Below are 25,741 nucleotides of genomic sequence, written 5' to 3' on the forward strand. Positions count from 1 at the left end.
CAAGGAAACTTGAGATTTCTTTCTAAACAAATTAACGACCACTCCATGCTAATCACTTCAATTGTGCCTACTGTATAGAATAGCTATAATATGGGATCTTGCTCAGTTTACACATACATTTGGAGCAATCTACACTATCTAGATTGACCGCTGTCTTTATTTTAGCTTCATTGCAGAATCCAAACACAACTCCTACCCTGAAAAACAAGAAACAAACAGTAGAAGTACCTACACTGCAGATTTAAGTGTTTAAATGTATTTGGAATGTTCCTTCTAAAGCATCACCTAGATTTCACCAGTAAATTACATGAACTACATCAACTACAGTAAAATTGTTAACTGAATGCAAACTGCATAAGAGAAGGCATGGTAAAAGGTTGGTGGTTTTTTTTTCCCTACAAATTTAGTCTATCCCATCTGCTGCTAAATTTAATCTACATCTATTTTAAGCCCCAAATCCCTAGAACGGAATTTTGACGTCATTTTTGGAGAATAACATGACCTTAAAACATCATATAACCAAAGAAAATGAATTCTAGAAGTGAAGTAAATTAATCAAAAGCATTTAGGTATAGCACAGACTACAACCTTTGGACTCATCCACTTCACCTATTTAAAATATTTATTAATCACATTCACAGTTCTATAATGCAAAATGCGCATAGGTCAGTTAGACCAGAAACAACCACAAAAAGTTAAGATAAAATCAAGTTCTGCACTTGGTACAGAGGTGTTGGAGTGGCTAGCAATTATACTCAGGACTTCACAAACACAGCAAGTTTTGTATCGTTTACTTCCAGGATCAGGGTTTTGGTAACGGTATCTTTAAAACCTTCCTGCATGCCAATACAAAGACACAGGTTAAACCAAAACAGAAAGAAATCATAAAAGCAAGTCTAATCATAGATGCTGCCTATTAATGCCATAGGAAAAAAAATGATTAAAATATCATAACTTCATCTTCTGTGTTTCCTTTTTCAACAATCCAAAGCATACTCTTTTCCAAGCGTTTAAAAGATTTAAGGCATATCCTAAAGCTCTTCTCTTCAGTATGGTTTTCACCCTAAGTCTTCGGAGTTAATCACTTTGACTGTACTTATACCTGAGCGTGCAGCAAGTCAGAAGTTGTTTTCCAATATGGTAGTGAAAACTTTTGCTCACACTAGCAAATATACATAAGAGAAATGTTCTAATCTGTTTACGCTCCTCTGTTCTTGTGACCAGACTTTTCCTTTTCCATACTTAAGATTACAGTATGTAAGCTAATTCAAAAATAAAATGGAAAAAAAATAGTTTGTAGTATCTTATCTTTCTTTTAGTGATCATTGTGATTCTTCCACTTAAGAATTTAAATTACTTTACACGCAATACCTATAATTGTATATCAGTTATGGCTACTCAACTGCTACTGAGTTATAAGGAAGTACCTGCCTGTTTTAAAACCTGTAAAAATTGTGTTTTGGCTTACGGAAGTAACAGGGTTAGCACATTAGCCCATCACTTCACTAAGAAAAAAATATAATAAAATTACCATTTAATGAAATGAAATAACATTGTATTCCTTTAAGTTGTTAAAACCACATCACTTGTAGGCTGGGGGTAGAGAGCAAGGGCAACCTGGAGCTCCCATACTGGGCAGTGTGCAGAAGTATACATTGTAGTTAGAGATGATACTTTCTACCTTTAATATATGTGTAAGTCCAGTTTCCTATGACATATGACCTACTAGGTGTTTGTTTCCTTGTTCTCGCCTCAACTTTCACAGGTAAGCGATACAAACTCTTGCGGTGAAGAGGAAGGAACCAGTTGTCGCACGAACGGCCTCGCGATAAAAGAAATATTGACCAGGGGCACGGAAAGCAGCCCCACGCCGTGTCACTACCTGGCTGGCAAGGGGGTGTTTTCGCCCTGGCGTGCCATTCCCGGCGATGCGGCTCACAGCGCCGAGGTGCAGCACGGCAGCTCGGTGCAAGGCGCGCAGGAACGCCTGCTGCCGCCCCGACCTCTCTGAACACGCTCCTTCCGACCACCCAGGCGAGCCTCCGGGCCTCCCCGTCCCCATATTTCAACGAGGCAGCTCCGGGAGGCGGGGAGAGAGGGAGATCGAGGGAGGCTGGAGGGGGCCTAGGGCGAGGGGAGCCCCCCGGGGGGCGGGAGGGAGGCCCCCTCCGCTCCATCCTCTCCCCCCTTCTTCCTCCTCGCCGCTCCCCGCAGGCTGTCAGCAGCCCTCTCCCGCCCGGCGCGGGCTGGAAGCCCCCGGGGAGCGCTCCCCCGCCCCGCCCCAGCCCGGGCCGACCTTCCCGGGGCGGAGGCCGCTCCGCCACCGCCTCTGCCCCTGGCCGGGGCTGCGCGGCCCCGGCCCCTTCCCCAGCCACCGCCCGGCGCCCCGCTCCCCTGCCCGTGCCCGTCGCCGCCCCCTCCCCGCGGCGAGGCGCCGGGCCCCGCGGCCCCGCCCGCTCCCCGAGCCCGGCGAGGGGGTCACGCACCTCGCTGTTAAAGGCTTTCACGGCCTCCATGTCGCGGCGGAGAAGGGGGCCGGGCGGCTTCTCTCCGCTGATGGCGGCCGGGAGGGGGCTAAGCCTCGCTCGGTGCGTGCGTGCGCGCCCGCCTCAGGAGCCGCCGGGCCTCCTCGCCATGGCGGCTGGCGCAGCAGGGCCGCTGGCCCGGCTCCTTCCCGGCTCCTCCCGGCCTCCGAGCCCCGCTCCCCGCCCGGCGGCGGCGCCCGCGTCCCGTCCCCTGCCGGGCTCCGCTGGGGCCGCGCCGGGAGGCGATGGAGGAACAAGGCGCAGCGGCTGCGGCGCGGGCGCCAATATGGCGGACGCGCGGGGGCTCCTGGCAGCGCAGCTCCCAGACGAGCCGAGAGCGGCGCGGGCGGCCACAGCGCCGCCTGCCGGGCAGCGCCCGACACACCGGGCCGCCGCCGCCGCCACCGGGCCCGCCTCCCCGCCGCCACACGGCGGCTCCGCCTCACGGCCACCCGCCGGCCGCGACGCTGAGGGAGGCGGTCCCATGGTTGGGCTCTCGGCCCCGATGGCTCCCGCTGAAGCTCCGAGAAGGCGGCAAGAGAAGCCGTGGGGCCCAAACCAGCGAGATAACGAAGAAAAAGAGCCCCCAGCCCCCCGATCCGTCCCTCAGCGGGCACTCACCTGCAGCAGGAGTTGAGGCGTGCTCAGCACGTAGTCGCAGGAGTCTTTCCCCGGAGCTCAGTTATGTCCTTTAGCCCTGCGGACACGGCAGCGCTGTGGCAGAGCAAATTCAAGTCTGACCTGTGTTTATTTCCTGGCCAGGACTCCAGGCTGCTCTCCGGATCACTCGCACGCTCCTGCCCTCACAAGCTCCCCTCAGAGCCGAGGCACAAGGTCTCTCCATGACCTGTTAACACTCCTTACAAAGGGCATCAGGGGCTTACAGACCAAGGAGAGCTTTACTTGACAAACGAGGTAACTTAGAAGTTAAGGTAAACCCAGAATTTGAGGTAGACTTGTAATGTTATGGATTTGCCCTTACAGAAATGCAAATAAAGAGATTAAGTCCTATAACAGAGTTGGGACTCTTTCTTCCCCAATAGGTTAACAGCGGGAAGAAGCCCATCTCCAGAAACAACGCTGTTGCAGGAACAGGCCACAAAGATTGTCAAGAGGTTAGAGCAGATGCCCCTTTCAGAAAGGATGGGAGGGCTCAGACTAGAGAATAGAGAGCCTTGGGCCAGGGAGGGCAGCTGGTAGCAGCCAGCACCTACAAATTGAAGTGCCTGAATAAGGTGCCTTAACATTTTTTCATTATTTTGAAATAATTAAGTCTCTATCAGAGGTACACAGCAGGCCAAGGGAGCAGTCTTAAATTAAAGCAGGGGAGATTCTGACTCAACAGAAGGAAAACCTTTTTCATTGTGAAGATGGTCAAGCAGTGGAACAAGTTCCCCAGACAACAAGGTCTTTGCCCCTCTTCTCCACCCCCACCCCCACCCCCCCCCGTGGGAGTTAAGATTAAATAAAATGCAAAGAGACAATTCTGTTCAAATTGTTGTAGAGGCTTTGTGGGAAATTGCATGGGATTTTTTTATATTGCAAGTAACTGGTAAAACTATTACCTTTGTACTCCTTCAGTTACAAACTATCCTCCAGTATTTGGTATTTTCTTTTGAGTGAAACTGAAGCAAGTCTTGCTTTACCTATGAAAATGAATGGAATACCACACTGGATTGGAAAACATTTTACCAAAATTATTTTAAAACTGGCCTCAAAGTGACCAAAAACTTCCATGTGATTGTTTTTATGGAATATTTATTCCAATAGTCTAAGTTCTTCCAGTGAAGGAAAGGGAAGAATGAGTAAAGGAGTAATCAGAGAAGGAAGGGTAGTATTTACACTTTAAGATATATTAATGAATGCTTGACTTCTGATGTGCAGAGCCTGAATTTGAAGTGAAAGAGTTAGCTATCATCCAAGAATAAGAAATGGGTTATGTGTCTCTGAGCATAACACTAAATGTTCTAAATTAAGCAAGCATACGAATGAAGTAATATCAAAACAGTGCAGGGAAATGGTTCATTCTGGGGCAAGTCCACCTTGCTCCATGAGACTGTCTGATTCAATGACTTATAGTATTACTCATAACATACCAGAGTCGGGAGGTTTCTCATCTTGTTCTGAATGAGAATGAGTGACAGCTTGCTGCACAACGCAGGATTTCTTCAATTCTGATGCTTTGTGCAACTACTGAAACTCAAACCTGAACATTTTCAACTTCACAAATAAGATCACGCTTTTCAACATGATGAATTATATGCAAGATTCACAGTGGTGGGGTATGCTTCCTGTTTGGATACAAACGCAGCTTTGCAATTATGAGAGAAAATCAAGCTTGACAAAATCTTTAATCTGACATGTACTGAGTATTTCATAAGATAAGATAGGTATGCCCTCCTTTTTCCTACTTCCAACAAGTCTAAATGTAGATTCAATCAAACAAACAAGTGTCACATGTACAAATGCCCTTAAGAAGTCCTCCATCCAAGTGAACAATTCCCTGCAGTTTCCTCTCACCTTTTAGATTAACAACCAACATACAAGTGTCAGGAGAGAAAGCTGGTGTTCACATAGGCATAGAGAAAAGCAGATCTGTTACTAGCCACTTGCAGCTTAAATTAAGAGAATGATACTGTTTTCTTTGCAAGAAATTCTCACCACATTTGGTTTTTAAGATATCTAAGTCATCAAAACCAAGCCATTCTGTATGTACCCTTGCCATTCCCTACTTATTTTTTCCCAGCATGTTTTCAAAGAGCTGCTTACTGTTTTGACTGAACATTAGCACATTCTTCTCCTCTATCCTTTTTCACTAACTACCTCATTGTCATCATTCATTTGCATTTCTAGTTGCCACTCCTTCACTACCACCATTTTAGATGTTCTTAATTTATAACTAGAGGTATCAAAACATTCTCCGCTGAACTTTTACTGAATTTGTTACCTACAGGTTCTCATGAGGGGCTCTTTTTTTTCAAATGTATATAAATTTTGAAGATTGTAAAAGAAATTCTGAACCACCAGATTTGTAACCTTGTGCTGTTCATGATAGCCTGGTTACTGGGCACCCCAGTCCATTTACTGTCCAGTAACTTCAGGTCAGGCTTGACTTACTCTAAATGTTTTGCACTTGTCCTAGCTTGACGGCATCAGACTCTAGTCGTTACACCACAGAAAGCACTTCAAAGATTACTCCACTGGAAAAAAACACTTTCAAAGACAATCCAGGCTTTAATATACAGGCCAGCTTCAGAGCTCAGATACACACCTTAGATCCATACTGATTTCAAATGAAATGTGGAAAGCAGAAGAAAAAGACTTAAAAATTACTGCCAGCAACATTTCTCAGACTTTCTTGTAGGTTTGGGTAACTTGATACAATTGTGCTGACAATGTAATTCAGGCTTACAGTGCTATCTCCAACATTGCTAAAATAAGCTCAGCTAGGAAACATTTCCTAATGATTTCTTGTTCTATACAGGGTTCTAATCCTCAACTTTGAGCTTCATACTGTGTTGTATGTGTATAATTACAAGGTAGAATGATGACTGTTTCTTACGGCTGCATAGCCAACATTTAATTCTGCTCCTAACAAGACATTTCTTTTAAAACCAAAGGTTAGCCGATAGTTTTGCAGTAGCAGCTACAGCGTGCTTATTTGATTTTAACGAAACAAGAGAATTACAAGGATGGAACATGGAAAATCCTTGTGATATCCACTTGCAAACACTGTAAAAGACATGAGAGAAGTTTTCTAGCCAATTCCAGCTACAAGCATATCCATTTTTTGGAAAGCTCAAACTGAAATAACTATTTTGTATATATATATATACATATATATAAAAAGTATATACTGAAATCTTCTTAAATTCAATTCTAGTGCTAATAAAATAAAGATTTCAAGTATAAATTTAAGTGCTTCAAGGGAAATTCAAGGAGGGTTCATTGATAGTTTTCAGACCTTATAACCAACATAAGACTGCATACTTAGCGCAGTGCTGTTTGTAGAGCAACAAGCCAAATGAGGGCCAAAAAAACTCAAGTGAGAACATGAAAGATGATGGATGGATGAAATTTTTTAATCTTAAAAAAAAAAGTTTATCTGCTAGCTCATGTGCCTTCTGAAATACAGGCTGACAACTAGAAGCATCAGTTCTTGACCAATAAATTGGATCATTCCTTCATATTATGTTATGTCTTCTCTCGTGCCCACATGTACCAGATCTCCAGTATGCAGCCATTATATTGCAAAACCAGAACTATTTCTCCCAGTCTGCTGAGAAAATTTTATTTTGTCTTACAGAACATAACAGAAGTGAACACAACACACTAAGACCCATTTCCATAATTTCTCTATCATCTCAAGCACAATGTCAGGAAATTTAAATATTTTGGTTCAAGCTTTTTATTTACTTTAAGATTAATAAATGAAACCTAAGTTATCACACATAGTATCTTAAGCTACAGAGACATAAAATCAAAATTTCAGTCAGTGCTTAAGATCACATTTTCTGTCAAAAGTGCAAAATATCACTCAAATATAAAATCAGCACACAGATTTTATAGGCATGTGTCTTTGCCCCAGGAAGGTATGGACCTGGACACATTTTTCTTCAGTGGGTGGTCTAGACTCTCACCACACATCTGTATTCTGATAGCTACCAAAAATCAGATATAGAAAACTAGAAGTGAAGGAACAGCCAAGGTTTACTTTCTATTGACTAGATCTGTCTGCAACACCTAATTAATCAACTACTGACAAAATATGATTTTGAAGGAAAAAGTCCCAAGAGACGAAGTAGATAAAGTATGCAGTCTTATCACACTGACACTTTCCTCATCGTGTTCAGCAGTGCAGCCTGATTTTCCTGTTTCAGAGCTTCTTTTCCGGCAAGTTACGACCTCATTACAGTCATATCAATTGCATATTTTTGTCTAAACAGATGGAGTTCTCGTCTCTTCCATTACCTTTCAGTAAACAATAATTCCAGTTAGATGGTGAAGTAAAAGATTTTCTATCACTTACTTGCTCTGTTAGATCTTGGACAGCAAAACTGAGTTCATCAGCAATTCACACAGCAATAGAAGAGACCAGAAGTCAGTGGCAGCACAGACCAAGCAACAGAGTACTGAGACACATGGAGAAATTAATCTGTTTCTTTCAAGAATACACACCTGTGCTTCGGAAAAGGACAGATCAATCAATGAAATCTTTGCACTGGAAAAGTTAAATGGAAACTAGCAGGATAAAGAGGATAACAGGTACACACACAGGGGGTTGGTCAGCATAAAAGACCAAGGATTTCGAGACAGCCACCATCACTTTACCTAGGGGTGTTAAGAAAATCACTGGCTACTTCCAGAAGTTATAGGTATGCTTTCTTTATCCTTTTTATATTCCTATTCCAATGGATTTACTGAAAGTGTACACTAGAATGACAATATTTGCAATCTGCAGTATTAACAGTCTTGAAATAACATGTATTCACAGCATAGCAGTTAGCTATGTGTCAACTCTGAGACTTCTCTCCATATGCCCTAAAAATAATTTAATTAAGGCTTATATGGTTGGGATAAAACAAACAACAACAAAAATCACAAAAGCTCTTGAGCACACTCAAATTCTCCATGGGGAAAGGATTGTGCTTCTAGAATGTTTTCTACACTATGAGTATGTTTCAAGCAAGGCATGAGCATTTGCTTACTGTTTTTCACCATTAGCTTGACCATCTCTACAACCAGTAGTTCAGAACTAAACTAAAGGTATATCAGCAGATCCTTTCTTCTCCAAGAAGATCCTTTTTTTTTTTTTTTTAAGCCAATAACCAATGCAAGACTAATTAACAAAAATGATTTGGAAACTCCATCCAGGAAGGGATTTCATTACGCAGTTATGATTACTTCCAACACTCTTAACTTGATGCTTATTTTACTCTTTATAAATATATTTATCAGTATAGTCTAGCTCTTTATTATGAAGGATAGTGAGAAACTGGGCAAACTGGCACACTATAAGCACTACAGGGCTTTGCAAAACACCACCTAAACTGCAGCACAGGCAACGCTGAGCCAGAGCTACTGAATTCACCCAGGTTGAGCTGATACATGCACAGTTACTCAGGTGTGACAGCACTACATTTCCCAAACTCTTGCAGTTTCCAGGGGGAAATCTGCTTGTCTCACATATCCAAACTACTCAGCTCTCCAGATCCACAACCCTGGGTTCAGAATTTAGCTCATGATGACAACAGAATTGGGATTTGGCTGGCTCAGGTCCAGCAAAATTTAGCAGTAACGTTTCTAGGTTACCAATCTTTACATTTGTTAAGCAGAAAAACAAGAAAATACTTTCAAGATCTGAGTGGTCCCCAGAACAATCTAGCTAAACCAGGACAGTACTTCATTTCATTTCTTTCTCTGGCTCACTTGAAGCTTTGGTCTCAGGGAGGAGGCAGCTACCAGAAAAATGCATGCTTTCTAGCAAAAGTGGTGTTCGGAAGGATATTGCCAGCTAGAAGTCATAGCAACATTTGTGATGTACAGTGTCTGTATGTTGGGGTATAAAAAGTTAAAAGACCTACCATGCCGAAGAGCTGGAGGTACCTTCTGAATCTGCAACCAGATCAAGAGGAATTACAGGATGCTGAATTGCAACAAAGGTTCCTGGTGAACTTCCCCCAGATTAAAACTCTCACCTCATGGCACTACAGGAGAAGGCACCTCCTCCCTCTGCCTCAACCCAAAGTTGTTTCCTGGATCAAAGCAGGTCTCGAAAGTAGCAAGCACAGGAACAAGCCACTAAGTCATTCATTCTTATGTCCTTCTCTTGAACGATCCTTCACGGCAGAGAACCAGAAAATTTAACTAAACTCTTTTTGGTGAAATCTACACAGTTTTCTGTAAAGTTCAGGGAATTTTTAATTCCCTTACCACAATACTGGATCAGCCTTTTTTGTTGATACATTGAAACAGGTACAGAATTGCATTTTCCCATGGTAATCTACTTATCATTTGGAGGGGAAAAAAACAACTCATTTTGAAATCAATTCACTTTAAGAAAAACTCATATGAAGTTGCTACAGCTTCCTAGTTGAAGACCATGTTTGCCCCATACACAAGCAGTACAGAAGCCACCATTCCAGTCAATCCTGATAACTGTTCTCTTGTGGGTGTTATCCACAGGACCACATACAATATTTGCAATAGCACAGTGCATTCCAGTACCTGAAACAGTGAAATCTGGTACTTTGCTAGGGACAGAAAGCAAAGGTACATGTTCTCTCCGTAGGAAAAGTGGTATTTACTTCACAGCACAGTCCCAAACCCTCTGTTTGCTTTAATTTTGTTACAGGACAAGTTGTAATCCACCTAGCCTGTATGCAATGTAAAGTAAATACATTTTAGTAACAAAGGATTCCTTGCCATGCTTTATGTCCCTAAGTAGCTCCACCTTCAACTCTCAGGCTCTTGAAACTTAGGCTTAAGGACATTTTTAACCTTAATGCAAGGTGATAGGTATACAGCAAGTACATCCCTTCAGTTCCTACATATGCACAGGTGAAAAATCACTGATACAAGAACGTAAACATTGAGAAACTTTGTATTTGCTTTATAAGGCATGTTTGTACAATGCCAGATAATTGTTTTCTTAGTAAGTAATAACAGGTAGATCTTGCATTAGTCAGAAGTTAGGGAATAGGGTATTTAAAAGCTCTTTTTTGTCAGCTTTTTATAAGACTTCATAGCAGCAAACTGGATTGTTGACTCTGAAAGGTTTTTGAAAAGAAAACAGCAGCAATCATCTTGTCAAGCTTGATATTTTATAACAGCAACTCTTTAAGGTCAAGCCTCAAGGAGCTAACACTGCCGTGAACTCACACCTTAACCTAAAGGTTACTCTGCCTGGGTGATGGCACCACTACAGGAACACAAACATTCAAGAACACTTTGTATCATCATCAGCTCTGCTCAGACGTGAATGCACTTGCCAAGAACCACTCTCACGTTAAGCAGTAGCTAGAACAAGCACGAGCCACTCAAGGATTGCTACACGGTGCGTTCAGAAGGAGAGGAGGACACAGCAGGACAGGGGCTGGGTGTGCTGGTGGGGCTCCCCAGCAGAGCAGCTAAGCAGGACAGTACACTACTGCTTTAAAGATATGCTTCCCCCACAACATGGAAATAGGAAAAATGAAGCCAATCTCTCCAGGCTGGAGCCCGGCCACTGGGGAATGAACCGTTATGAGCCAGGTGATCCTTCTCAGTCATATGCTTGCTCTGCAGGATTCATAAGACAAGATTATGTCACTTCAAAAGCCCTTACACAACCAGAAACGTGTGTCCTAGCCAAGTCCGCGTGTTCACTCAGGACCAAATTCAGCATTTCAGCTCCATATGCATCTAGTCAGGTAGAATTAAACTGGCATTTTTGCAAATAGGTTAGCTTTTTGTCGTTCTTATGAATCTGTGATCTAAAACCACTCTGGTTTTACAGAGATAAACCTCTACTTATAGAGGTAAGTGAAACATAAGCAGTTGACAGCATAAAGAGTTAAAAAGTATAGTTTTAATAACTTTTGCCTTACTTTAAGAAAGTTTGCAAATGCAGTCTTGCCTTGTTCCTGCTGTTTTACATCAGTACAGCAAGAAACACTAGGATGTGTTTTTATGATTTCCAGGTCAGTCGTACCGAGAGCTGCTCCGGAGGACAGCCTTCCAAGCCTCAGTCTCCCTGCTATGACACCAGCACTTACCAAACGCATCCCAGCTTGCCCAAAGGAACATTTATAGCAGCAGTTACCCCTCGGAGGGGAGCAGCCGCAGGTAGGAGGCACCACCCTCCCCAGGCACCACCGCTGAGCTCCTGCTCCTGGCGGCGACACCGCGGCTCCACCTGGCGGCCCCGCGCGGAGCGGCCCCGGCCAGCGCTGCTCGGCCTGCAGGGAAACGCGCTCCGCTTCCTCTCCTTGCACCAGTGCCTTATGTCCCTGCCCTCCCCGCCTAAACAAACCCCAGCACAAATAGAAAAACGCGCATTCCCCCTCCGACAGCATTTTTGCCTGCTGTCAGTAACCAGGAACTCCCAGCACTCCTTTCACAAAAGATTACAATAAAAAGTTTGGCAGACTACCTGCTCCTCTTCCACAGGTGCTGACCCTCCTTCACTCTTGAATCTCCCAAATCAGCATATCCTCTCCAAAATACCACAGCTTTAACAATGCAGCTGAAAGAAGATGGGTCAAAAATTAATAGGCAAGCTGAGCACGATTATTTTTCAGAAAGCCCTCCTACTCTTCCCTTCCATTTGCCATAGCCAGGAGTGAAAAAAAAATCATTATTCTTTTGAAGAACTATTAAAATAATAAAGGAATGCTCTTAATTGTATACTGGTCTGTTATTCTAATTATATATGCCACATCAGAACAAAAGCCAGATTATTTCTAAGAAATTTCCTCTTCAACTATAGTTTTCACTTATTTTTATTCAGCTTAGTTATTTCAGCTCAACTGAAGTTCTAATCTAGTTACTAAACCAAAGCAAATGCATAACATCTGGTGTGCTTTGCATGCTGAGGACCAAAACTCGTGTACTCAGCTTTTGCCCATCAAACACTGTGTTCAGGGAGCTCTGCTGAAATAAATGCAAGTTGCGAACCACCTGTACTAGAGACACCTTACATTATCTTATCCTAGTTTTTTTTTTTTTTTTTTTTTTTTTTTTTTTTTTTTTTTTTTAGGAGAAGTGATCATAGAATCCTAGAATGGCTTGGGTTGGAAGGGACCATAAAGTTCATCCAGTTCCACTCCCCCCTGCCATGGGCAGGGACACCTCCCACCAGATCAGGTTGCTCAAAGCCCCATCCAGCCTGGCCTTCAACATCTCCAAGGATGGGGCATCCACAGCTTCTCAGGGCAACCTGTGCCACTGCCTCACCACCCTCTGAGTTAAGAATTTCTTTTGAATATATAATCTAAATCTACTCTTCTTTAGGGTAAGGTCATTATTCCTTGTCCTATCCCTACACTCCCTGACAAAGAGTCCCTCCCCAGCTTTCCTGTAGGCCCCTATGTCTCCCTGGAGCCTTCTCTTCTCCAGGCTGAACAACCCCAACTCCCTCAGTCTGTCTTCACAGGAGAGGTGATCATTTTTGTGGCCCTCCTCTGGACTAATAGCTCCACATCCTTCTTGTGATGGGGGCCAAAGAGCTGAACGCAGTGCTTCAGGTGGGGTCTCACATGAGCAGATGGGGACAATCACCTCCCTCGCCCTGCTGGCCACACTTCTTTACATTTGGCCCAGGATATGGTTGGCTTTCTGAGCAGCAAGCACACATTGCCAGCTCATGTTGAGCTTCTCATCAACCATCCCCTAAGTCCTTCTCCTCAGGACTGCTTTTAACCCATTCTCTGTTCATGATACAAAATAGGAAATGAATGGTCCCTTAGTGCCATTGGAATCACAGTGTCTTTATTTATAATGCCTTGCTTTCCTCTTTAAAAAGGGTTCTCTCATAACCTGAGATCTCTAGTTAAGTCACAGGCCGTGATAAGGGCTGCTCCTCAGTCAGTGCACAAAGACAGGTCTCCAGTCTTTATTTAGGCTTCAGGTAGTTCATAATTATTAGCACTGATGAATTCTAAGGCTTCTTTATTCTTTAAATCCTTCTTTATACCTTCTGAATCCTTTGAGTTAGCATCAGGTAAAACTGAACCTGTAATATAATGTAACCAGTCTGAAACTATACATTGATAAAGTGCATGATAACCACAGGCATAAGGTCTCCCAACTATAGCACCTGTATTTGTTTAATAAAATCTTATAATGGTGTAATTAAAGCACTGATTCTACTAAAAGGAAACCAGGCATTAGTACTAATGCCATCTACTACTAACGCTGTCTCATAGTAAGGTGGCAAATGATGACTTCAGTACAACCAAAAAAAATTAAAAATCCCAGTCATGGATATGCTAAAATCTCAAGCAAGGTTTAGTTGTTGCTAGAAAATTGGCAATATGAATAAAAATAACAAAATGAGAATCATTAATAACAAATGGTATGGTAGGCTACCATAAAAATAAAACAATCCTATGCTATTGTTCAAAAATACTTGCAAAATAATTAGATTAACAGTTGCATATTTAGTGGCTAGTAAAAAGGTAATATACTACAATCAAATCTGATAGACACGCTGTAGCACCAGCAAAGGAAAACTATTATCAATCTGTTTTCTGATCTGAAATCAGCTGAATAAACTTTCGAAAGAGAAAAAGTACAAAATGTTTAAATAAACGTTTGTCTTGTTCCAGAATGCTGTCGGGGTGGGGGGTGGGGTCAGAAAAAAACATTTAATACAAAATTTGTTCTTAATAAGTCAGTACAGTAGTTCTTCCGAAATCTAACATCAAGTTGTCTGCTTGAGCTCACTGACATGAGCAATGAAGTTTTTACATAAAGGAGCAAAGGTCCATCAAATTACAGGATCAGACTCTACTTAACTGTAACTGATGTTGACAGTTCCTCAGGACTTCTCTTCAAACCTATTTGACAAAAGGTTGGCTCAACTTGGAACACAGGGAATCAGTCCCAGGTAAAGCTAAAATTCCTGCTCCTGTTGCTAGCGAGACTAAAACAAGCAACATCTCTTTCTCCAATAAGGAAGATACGATAAACGCTATTGTATATAGTTTCTTTATCAGGAGTTAGATGTTGTCCTTAAGATTTTGGCAATTTCTTGGTGCAATCTTTCACACAGAGTTTACCTACCAAGAAATTAAAATGGGTTTTTCATCTGCTATGACTTTTTACATGTTGTTCTTTTTGTAAGACTTGAACTCAGTGTGAAATTTGAGATATTTGAGGGAGACGTGGAGAAGAACGAAAAGAAGAAAAAGTTACAGTAGAGAGACAACTTCAGAAAGCAGATCAGTCTTTAACTAGATGCACTTGGAAACAAATAAACTAAACTTACATGAAAGTCATATTTTTCAAGTCACTAATTCTGCATTGTTTCCCTCCATAGGCCACTTCTATATAAACTTTACTGCATCAAGTATAGGAATAACAGTGGCGTGCATTAATTTTAGATTTGTTATTAACATGACTAAACTATATAACCTTGAAAGTCATGCATTTTCATTTTAAGTATCGTTACCAGCTATACAGTTCCTCTCCCAAAGTGTGATTCCCAAAACCACAATGTAACATCTTAAGTTTCCAGACTAGCAGAAACTGTAATTGTACTTCAAACAGTACAGATAATGTTAGGTTTTAAGTACGATTTTGAGAAGAAGAGAAATACAACATCAATTTTTCCATGGAGGTGCGTACTATAATTAGACAGGGAGAGAAAAGAGATGATTTAATATCATCACATGGAAGGAATATTACAAAGAGTTCTTCAACCTGAGCAAGAAGCATGATTTAAAATAAAATTGAAGCATACAATTAGTAAGTATCATTTTTGAAAGAGAGGCATTGTTTCTGTCAACAAAAGTTTTGTTTGAAAGCTATGCCTAAGACATTAAAAACACAGAGTGTGATGATCACTAAGTTCCTGCTAGGCACTTAGATCTTCTCCTATTCTCTTTTCTAGTAGTTCTCTGAAAAGGATAAGTATTTACCTCTAAGAAAAATCTTTCCTAGAACAGGTGAAGCTACTAACTCCCAATATTAACAGATAAACACCACTCTGCAAGGAGTATTTATCCTCTCACACAGCATTTCTTTCTCCTATAACCACAGAAGTATTCACTGTGAAGTGTGTGGACCAGGGGAGGGTGCTCTGGGTGATACAGAACAGAGAAATTGCAGTACCCCTTTTCTGGGGTGGTAGACACTGGAAAAAATGCATCATAAACACTTGATTGTAAATACAACTCACATTAGAAACAAAAATAACATGTAGAAAAACTCTCAGTTATTTTTCTATTCAAAAGCCTTTACTTTGATATCCATGCTATCAAAGTATTTTACCTTAGCTGAAAGTAAAATACTTGGAAAGGACTAAATCTTTTCTAGCCACACAAAACAAAAGGAAAGCTACCAGCTTACTTTAATTCCCATGAGAAAGAAAAAAAAAATTAAATTATTTTTTTCAGGCTACATGGCTTATATACACAACGGTATTTGTTTGGGGAAGACAAAATCTTGTAAGTCTCGTGTCCTGTCATTTTTCAGAACAGATCTGAAAAAATCTGGGTCACTGCCTTGGCATCAGTATCAGGTGAAGCATATTCCTCACCTCAGATACATGGTGACTAGCAGCACCTGCTTCACCAAAAGCACCTGAAATACTTCAATCACTTCAGTGATGTCAGTCAGCCACTTCTGACTCATAGGCATGGGCAGACTTAACTTAGCAAAAGCTAATTATCTGTCTCAGCCTTAGGGAAAGTACTACTGAACCACAAATAAGCATCTTCTGACCTAATAAAGTTTGCAACACTGCACGTTGAGTGCTTGTTTACCTTAGTACAGCAGGGTGTAAGCTATGGTTCCTCTAGAGCTGTTTTATACAAAGTTCAGCTTTCCCAGCCATAGAACCAGCCCTTAGGACAGGATAAAGAGCAGAATTAAGTTATCACCCATTTTAGTTCCACCCAAATTTTTGAGAGGGATCAGACAATAAGGCAGCAAATTGCAAGACAAATCTTTTAGCAACAGTAGAACTCCTGCTAAAGATATCCCGTGTTTGAAAGATAATTCCAATTAAAGTGTTTTAAACCATTCATATATTTATAAACAAATGCTATAATAATAAAGACAGCTACTTTTTTTTTTTTTTTTTCACTTACCATATGTTTTACAGATATATCTTTGTATTAGTCATTTAATATAGAGGCATCTAAACAGTAAGTACAACAGCTACCTTGTTTTACAGATTTCTTTGTTTTCTAAGTGGCACTATGAAATTAAAAAAAAAAAAAAAAAGCAACACCCAACAACACACCTTTAATAGATAGCTTATTAGCTTCATCTGCTTGATAAGAAGAAAAGGGACAGGTGGGAGAAACCAGTTCAGCTGTGCCTTGTTGGGAAAGGAATGAAGGGATTGGATGTCGCATCCTTCATTGAGAAGAGGTGGCTTCTTATGACAAATGTTTGGCTATTATAAAAAGGCAGTGTTGCCTATTGTGGGGGAGGTTGGAGGATTTTGTTGGTTCTTAATTGCATCATTTTTTATTTTTATTTCCTCATATGGGTGTTAAAAGTGAGAAGGCTGATTCAGAAATTTTACAGATAAGGGGTTCTGCTACATCTTTTCTTCTTAATAAGAGCTATAGCTTATCTTCTTTTATGTCTTTTGCTCCTATCTGAGAGGTGTAGTTAGCTCTGAGGAGGGAGGAAATTATACTCTGGTTGTGCTTGTGAGTACTATTGCTTTGCAAACTTTCTGTGGACAAACTTTCTGTGGAAAGAGACAGTTATGTTTTGAGCTAATGTATTATTGGTCACTTCCTGTATTATGCTGCTAGGTGGCCTCCTTATTTGCTCTTGATCAAAGTGAATGCTCTGTTTCAAGGATCATCATAGATGAAGAAAGCAATTTAACAGCTTAAGAAAATAAAGCATGTTAGAAAACTGAATAAAGTAAGGGTGTCTAGGGAAAGAACTCAGTCAAATTATAGAAAAAATAATAGCTTTTAATTTAGTTTCTTTTAATTGTGGATTTTAAGTAGTCTGTGGCTTAAGTAGGAAATAAGAAATGTAGGTACTAATTTCAATTTAAATGCTAAAGTGTCTTGTTATAGCATAGCAGACATTTATTGTATCATTCAGGGGTTTTATTTGTTTGCCTTATTAAGCTGCCTATGTATCCATCATATCTGTCTAATTCCAATGTCTCTAAAAGCTGGGATAGGGCTGTTTGAAGTGGCAGGTAATGAAACTTTAAACCTTCAAGCTTTTGGTAATGTGTTTGATAAAAAGTGTACAAATTAACCTGAAGAAAGTGCTCCTCTCTGATGTAAAATCTAGTATTTTATGTTAAAATGTTGACTTATCTTCAAAGACAGTACTGTCTTTAACCTAATTCTGTTAAATGACCTAAGGTATGTGTTGGCTAGTAGTGTAACTTCATAGTGGATTCTTTATCAGGTCTTGAATACTCCAGACCTCCATTACTTGACACTATGCTTAAAGGTGTCTTCTTTTTTTTTCTCTCCTTAATCTTACTGAAAATAGTGTGATGTAGGAAGTAATTAACACTGCCACAGAAGTATTTAACTGCTTAGGAATTTAGAGAAACCAGCTCCATTCATGTAAAAGCTAATAACAGAGTTGTAACTGCATTTCAGCAGGTATTAAAATGTCACTCTAGGTAACTTAAAAAAGTCTCCCTTTTGAATAGGACTACCACTATAGTATGAATAACATGGACAAAACTCTTACAGTTTGTTTTGTACGCTGTATTTTTAAGAAGTAGTGCTACTCCCTTTTCATAGTGGATCTTATAAACCCAGTTTTATTTATAACATCACCAGCCTTTTTTGCATGTTGTTGTTCAGCTCTTGTTTATGTAGAATCAGTAGATCATAATATCACTGAAAGACTTTAACTGTCCATAGGATTCTTGTTGCTGTTAATTGAGAAGGAGAGCCTCATATTCTTGGTTTGAAATAAGATGCATGGTTTAGAGTGAGCAGGAAGAGTTTGAAATGTGTGCTATGTTCGCTATCACCTGGCCTTCTAAAACAGCACAGTAAGCAAGCTCTGGGGATTTATTACAGTCTGGCAGGGTTTATCACTGGGTGGTGCATGGACTGAGAAGAGATCTGAGCCCAGCACAACAAAGAAACTGGAGGATTCTGGGTAATGCTCATTCAGCCTCTCAAATAAAATAATTGGTCATCTTGAAAGTACCTGATTGGCAGTAAAACCCTCTTGGAGTCTTAACCTGTCATGTTACTGTGTCTTTGCTGCTGAAGATAAAAGAGCTCCCTGCAGAACGAATCTTATGTGTGTCTTCTTTTAATTTTTTTCCTGTATTTAAAAAAAAAAAAGCCTTCTCACTTCCCAATACCACTCTGGGACTACAGAGCTTGGAGGCAGACATCTTTTGCATGTGGACCCTGTTGGGTGGAAAGTGATTTTGCTTTTTTCCTTCTTAAGTACTAAACACAATTATGCTAGAGCTTTGTCATTTTGATACCTGTTTACACTAATTTTTCTTTTCAATTAAAAAGAGAATAATCTGTCAACAGCAGTCCTTGTAGGAACAGCAAGAGTTGGAGCCCTGGTCACAAATGTGCGATTTTTCCTTTGGTGTGATCCCCTCTCAGATGGGGACTGGGCTGCCCCAAGACAGTGTGGGGTGCAGGCACTCTGTGGTTGGGAGACGTGCTTGGGTGAGGGGCAGCAGCTGGCCCTCCCAACCGGGCCTGCTGCTGAAGGCTGGCCAGCAGCTGGGGAGGCTGTGTGTAGTGATTCTGAACTCATGATATAGCCCTAAAGGCACAGTACTTGTATTTTTCTCCCCCTGTGCGTCTGGGGGAGGATTTCATGCAACTAACACAGCAGATCAGAATGGAATCTGTCTCTGTTACCTGGAGCTTGCTATCCAGTACCCCAAAGAGGGAGGTGACTTTGTTACCCTTGTGGATACACTGCACCCTCGCTAAAACTTGCTTATTTGTTCCCTTGAAGGCCCTGGATACATTTTATGTTTTGTTCCCTTAAAATAACAAATCTTGTTGAATAAAGTTCCCTTATTTGATAGAGGAGAAGGGAACAACATAATGAATCTTGATATCCACACTGTAAAATCTATTATGGACCCAAAGAGTGGTGCATGGGTGTGCTCCTGTTTGCTTTCACTCCTCCACCTCTGGATGTGGATAACCCTTATTCTGGTACAATGTTACTGTGTTAGATCTGAAAGGTCCCCTGACATCACATGGCTAATCGGGGCTCCTCAGTGAATAGGATCTGGCCTTTTAGCAGTATCCTGAATGCACTATTGATTTGCTGACAGGAAGCCCTGTAGCGATAACAAAAGAAGAAATGATTCAGCAATCACCGGAAAGCCTCCCTTGATTTCACGTCTGTGAATCCATCTACTTCCATGCCAGCTGAGCTGCCTTCACATGAGAGGAAAGTTTCTCATTGTTCTGTACTTTGTTCTTCTTTTCTTTCTTTTTAGAGTAAAATGTCACATTTTCCACAGGCGCTATCAAAACCAAACTAAAACAACTGCTAGGGTGACAGCGTCAAAAAGTATTTACTACTAGCTGTAGCAGCAAATGAATACACAAAGACAAAGTGCTGTGTTATGAATGTCAAGGCAACTTCCAAAATTAGCTTAAGAAAGTCCAAGGGATTAGGGTATTGTTTTACAGAACTGCGACAGACCATTGCAGTCTCCAGGGTGACTCTGCTGCAGCCCTTTAATAGTGAAATCCCAAATCCTGCTTTAGATAAGTAGTTCTTGGTTTGTAACCTCAACAAAAAGGCACCATTCAAAGTTTTAAATGCTTTTCCTTTGTACTACAGTACCCAAAGTGCTTAAGTAGCCAAGAAAATATTAGGGAATTCTTCTATTTAAAAAAGGAAGCAGTAAAGTCAGTCTCTGTTGATCCATGCTTCTGGTCCGAGTTGCTGAGCAGCGTGCTTGGCGTGACTGTGAGAATTCTTCTGCTGTATTTGGGCAATGTGTGTGCTAGAGCATTTTTATACTTATCTGGATGAACTCAAAACACCAAATGTTCTGTTCCAGATACTGGAACATTCAATGTTGTGTGCTTCCTAGTATATTTATTAACAGTTGCCTAACCCTAATTTTGCTTTATAATGCATAGCACAAAGTAGTGTGAAGGCTATATATTCTTGTTTTAATGCAGTTTGTGATATAGAAATGTACAAATCACCTTATGAAGTCAAAGTAGTTGTCCACGTACTTTCAGTTCTTAATTAATGAACAGGTATTCCTGAACTTGGATCCTTTGCTCTAATTAAGTCAGGAGGGAAGTATTGCTTCTTTATATAGAGAAAACTGTCTTCTTTCTGAAGCCTAGCTTTTCCACATTAGGTGTTGAGTAACTGTTATTTCTTCTGGGTATTTTTTGGGGGGTGTCTATTTTCGATAATATATTGCTGCATCACTTCTGAGGGTTTTTAACTTAATTTAGGACTCTTCAAATTAATTTTTCTTTTGTGACTATACTGGAACAGCATTGCAGAGAAGCAAGGATTGTTTGCTGAGTCATCCTTAAGATCTGGTGTGAGGGCTTTCTTAAGGACTTGGAAAAACTTTGGCAGACTGCTCCTGTGGAGGTGTGGGGGATGCGACCCAGCGTCAGAGGCACTGGAGGCCAGCCAAGGCACAGCACATCTTGCACTTGTTCCCTCCAGAGACAGGGTAGGATGATTATATTTAAAACAATGAAGCAAGTCCTGCTTTTAGGTCTTGTCTTTGGAAGCTGATAGTTGTCACTCCAGGGCCATGCCTGTGGTAGGATGGGGCTGCCCAGAGGATGAGTGGATGGCAAAAGCTTTCTCTGGGGGCCTAGTGAAGTGGTATTCTGTAAATTGTGGCAAGGCTACTATGGAGCTAAGCACTAAAATGGTGTTAATCTAGAGCAGCTCTGCAGCTGTTGAGTTTCCAGCAGTGTGGCATCCAGTTATAATGACCAGAGGGACTTTTCTGGAGGGGACTTCCGCACCTAGCTCTGGTGCTGCTCCTGCCTGGAGTCACACAGGGGGCAGGGGAGTGCTGCAGGACCACCCCAGGACTCTCCCAAGCCTCTCATGGAGGAAAACATGACTTCAACACAAATCTCTATGAAGCGAACATCAAGCTCTGTGACTATGGTCGATCCCTGTGCTGTGGGAATACAAACAATGACAAGACCTTAGGGGAAAAGCACTGGAGATAGCACTTGCAGGACAGGATGTCCTCTGGTGATCTGCCATTCAGCTGTGCAAGTGAGATGAGGGCATAAAGCACCTTTTTTATCGCTTAGGGACCCTCTGTTGCTATCTGCAGGCTTTATTTCAATTTCTGTCTCTTCGGAAAGCCTCTGCCCCTGTTCCGGCCGCGGGTCCCAGCCTCAAGCCCTGCAGGGGTCTGCCGCGGGCGCTGGAGGGCACTGCTGGACGGCGCAAAAACGCGTCGAGGCTGCTCGCAGGGCTGTAAGCGGCTTGACCGGGCAGAACAAGCAAATGCAGCCCTGTGTGGATGACTTGCATGCCTCAACGCTTTTTTCTTTCGGGAGAAATCAGCTTTTCCTCACTCATCTCTCTCATCCCTCTAGCCCCGCAGCTTGCCCCTGTGGAGCAGGGGAGGCAGCACAGGAGCACCAGCTCCAAGCAGTCAGTGCACCAGCATCCCTTTCCAGCCCATTTTTTGCAGAGCTTGGCCTCTGCCAGGAGCTGGCTGGACCTGTACAGGGCCAGAATTAGCGTTCCTCGGGTTCCCCAGAAGGCCCTGAGCATGGGCATCCCGTGGACACCGCAGGAAGGGAAACACTGGGGAATCGGTCCAAGGGTCCCCAGTTGGAACAAGCAGTGTCCGTGTCCGATTTCTTGATAGGAAGTATCTAATAACACAATGCTAATTGTTGTGTTTCTGCATACTTCATCACTAATTTTCTAGCAGCCAGGCGGATGCTGGAGGGAGCTAGCCGATTCTGTTCTGTCGCACAGGGGGGCTGAGTGCAGGAAGTTGCATGTTACGCTTTCACATAGAAACATGATTTTTTTCTCCTTATGCTGTTATTTTTCCATGAATTCGAAGTAACTTGAAACTTATGGCTGTTCATTACATATGTGAAGTATTAGCCAATGTGACAGAATAAGTATTCCATATAAAGGAAATTCTTGATTACTGAAAGTCCATTCTAAAAAAAGCTAAATATTTATTGAATGTTGCTCCTAATGTGAACCTTTTAGCTGCCCTCGGGCAGGAAAATAGTAAATAGAGATGCTCTATAAAACTCTTTTGTCGCATCCAGGTTTCTTTTGTGGTTCTGAGGAGGCTCAAATTCTTTCTGAAGGATCTTTTTATTTATCTGTTTCTTGCCAGATTACTTAAGTGACTTATCTGTTGTTTCCATCACAGGAATTTTTTTTAATGACCTTTGTGTCACTGGGAAATAATCATTTCTCTTAGCTACTGTTGATGCTTTCTTTCTCTAGAGCTCCCCAGGGAAGCAGATCCCCCGAGTCCCTATTCAGAGAAGAAAGCAGAGCGATTACTTACGGACTTCATTTGTATATGTAAAGATGGCTCATCTTGCTAAGAATCACTGTGACCAAGCCATCTCTGATGGGACTTCTTACACTGTGATAAACAACATACTTCACTCCTTACTGTTTATAAGTGCAGTCCTTATTCTCACGTGCAAAATATGGTGCTATGGAAGAAGTGCATCTCAGTTTTATTTACTGATGAAAGAGGCATATAATTCTTAAGGTGTTTAAATCACAAAAACAATTTGTGGGTGTCTTCTTTGGCTTTGCCACAATGATAATATCTGGTTCATATAGCATGCTGATGGGTAACATTATTTTCATTTCTTACATGGGTACTGAGGCACAATGAAGTAAAATAACTCCCTGGAAAACACCCAAGCAGCACATGGCAGAAGTTGGAAGACAATCAAGTATTCTCAGAGCTATCATCTGCTTTGTGCACAATGCTGCTCCTTCATTAAAGCTGGAAGGATTTTCTTTTATTAGAGATGAGGAGGTCAAGCACTGTGAGTGGCATTTAAACTCTAACTTAGCTCCAGTTAGCTGAAAAATAATGCAATAGTGTGCACTACATTTAAAATGTAAATAACTTCACAGAAATTATTTTTAGTAAATCCTTGTAATGGAGAGAAAGAATGACCAGAAGAAAAAAGTAGAGAGAAAATGTCTGTTTAAAAAAATAATTGTATGGCTACAATAACTAATGGCATGTAAACTTGATACCACTAACCTGACAAGACCTGTTGAAAGAATGCAAGGCTTGTTTGCTGTGAATGTATTTTAGCCTTATAGCTAAGCTCTCATTATCCTTTATTTTTGTAAATAATAAAAAAAAAAAGTGAGTGGCCTGTCCCACCTCTGTTGTAGGTGGTCCCCCCATCTACAGTGTACTCTGAAAGGTGAAGGATCCTATTTACAGGGCAGGTGCCATAAAACATATGCTTATCAGCCATGACTGAATCAAGCTCTTTATCATGTCCTGTCACATTTTTCCTTTGAACCTACAAGCCAGAGAAAGTGCCTTGTGATGTTGAAACTGTTTTCACAAAACATCAAAACTCCCAGTTTGGACATCAGAAAACAGCCTCACTCTGTTGGGCTGAAAATAGAAATCCCTTTTCTTTAACGATCTGCTTGTCTGATCTCGTGCCAGTAGGTCACAGCAAGGATTATCATTATATTGCTGATGCATCCCACTTTTCCTGTCCTACTTCTCTTGTGACTTGAGAATAGAGTATTGCTCAGGACCTCCAACCTGCCCTTCTTGTAGCCCTGCAAGGAGTTCTCAGGGGGCTGGGGCTGGCAGTCCTGATAGCACTCCTACCAGCCCTAGTGCATGCTAGGTTTGCACCCACAATAGCTTGGGCCTGGCTGATCTGTCTCTTTGTCTGCGCAGAACAGTCACGTACTGTTGAGTTTCTTGCTCAACATCCAATGATCTACATGTCATTGCAGGAGCAGGGAGCCATTCTCCAGAAAAGGGAGTTTCTACCTGTCTGGGGGCTACTATTTTGGTATTGGCAATGGGCCATGAGCAGTCTGTGGAGAGACTTGTATTGTGGTTTGGCGTTAAGTTGTGAAAGAAAAGCTCGCTTTAAGGTAATAAATGTTCAAGATTGCTGTAAGACTACTTGAAAACGTTGGTGTTTGTTTCAATCCTTCAGAAAGTGAGCGAATGTGCTGGTTCTGGTAGGTTTTGACAGGCAACCTTCTAATAACCATCAGTATGATGAACACATGATGCCTGTTCACTGTGAGAAAGCTAAGAGGAAAGTTGAATTCTTATTTCCTTCTCATTTTGGGGATTAAAGTTTGGAGGGATCACCTCTTACCTCTTATATCTGGGTCTTCCAGTCCCTTCTCTGCTATGCTGGGAAGTTTTAAGATGATGGCCAAATGTGCATATAAAACTCTGAAGGCAAGGGGATGTTGTTTCTGGAACTATGTGCTTGTGTGGTAGGTCTTATCTGTGGTGTTATGGCCCATGTGCAACTGCCAAGACTAAACAAATATTTTCAAATAGATTCAGCTCTGGCAACCAGAAAGTGTGCTGTTTAGCACTGGTGTATCTTAGAGACAGGAAGGGGAAAGAAGGGCAGCCGTGTGGTCTTCCGCACTGGAAATGCAGGGCGATGTTCACGAGTTACTGATTGGAAAGGTATGTGCTGCTTTCCAAGTCACATTGAGCAAGAGACCTATTATAGTTATTTCTGGTGAGTTTGCTAGCAATACATTATTATTTAAGAATGTAAAAAGATGGCTGTTCTGGTCATTTTAGGAGTAACTTGCTCTTAACAATTTCAGTGTTGCATTTCCTATAAGGCTTTATTTTGACAATAAAAATGTAGTTGTAAAATTTATTTTAATAATTTTTTTTAAAGTCTGGTGTGCATTTTAGTTCAAAAAAACTGCAAACATCTAGTTTTCCAAGTGAGCATTTTCCAGCTCTAATAAATTGAGTGATATGTGATTTTTTTATAACTATTTTTGAACAGCCACTACTCTACAGGACAAAACCCTGTGCATGTGCAATCGTTTGACAGAGTAGCTGCCAGTTATCAGCTAGAATGTATTTTTTGAAAGTGTAAATAGAGGATACTTGTTTTTAGTCAGTCAGTATACACAGAAATGTCTCAAAACCAGCAATTGTAACTAAACTAAAACAAAACATTGCAGACAGACTTGTTGACTTAGGATGGAGGGTTTTCAATTGGGCTTATTGGGACAGAAGAGAGACTGAAGGCTAGGGTTAAGAGGAGGTCTCTTAGACTGCCTGACCAGATGCACAAAGGGGAGAAGGCTTCTTACAAATAAGAGAAGTCTCAGGCTCTTGTCCTCAAGGGAGACTCTTACCAATCAGACACTTGCTAAGGGCATGTTGTGCCAGCAAAACAGGCAGTGCCCAGACTGCTGGGATTGTCTTTAGTGAGTTTCCTGATGCCCTCACTTTAAAGAGGGCAGGTGGGGTAGCTTTCCACTTGACATCAAGGAACCGGGGAAGAATAGTTGACGTGCATGGTCAC

General features: G+C 41.6%; 1 protein-coding gene across 6 annotated transcripts in view; it reads right to left on the reverse strand.

Moving 5' to 3' along the window:
• The window catches only part of SCAF8 (SR-related CTD associated factor 8), a 102,489-nt gene extending 90,740 nt beyond the window's left edge, over positions 1-11,749 (reverse strand). For 3 of the 6 annotated variants that reach the window (XM_040551351.1, XM_040551348.1, XM_040551347.1), the window contains exon 1: positions 1,883-2,077. In XM_040551351.1, the coding sequence (XP_040407285.1) occupies positions 1,883-2,062 (180 nt within the window). In that variant the 5' untranslated portion in view covers positions 2,063-2,077. Of the gene's footprint in view, positions 1-1,882; positions 2,218-2,486; positions 2,847-11,658 lie in introns of those variants that run through there. The other 3 variants (XM_040551353.1, XM_040551352.1, XM_040551350.1) reach the window with 3 other exon arrangements.
• Between the last annotated feature and the right edge of the window lie 13,992 nt (positions 11,750-25,741).

Source organism: Cygnus olor, chromosome 3, assembly GCF_009769625.2.
Source record: "Cygnus olor isolate bCygOlo1 chromosome 3, bCygOlo1.pri.v2, whole genome shotgun sequence".
Taxonomy (NCBI): domain Eukaryota; kingdom Metazoa; phylum Chordata; class Aves; order Anseriformes; family Anatidae; genus Cygnus; species Cygnus olor.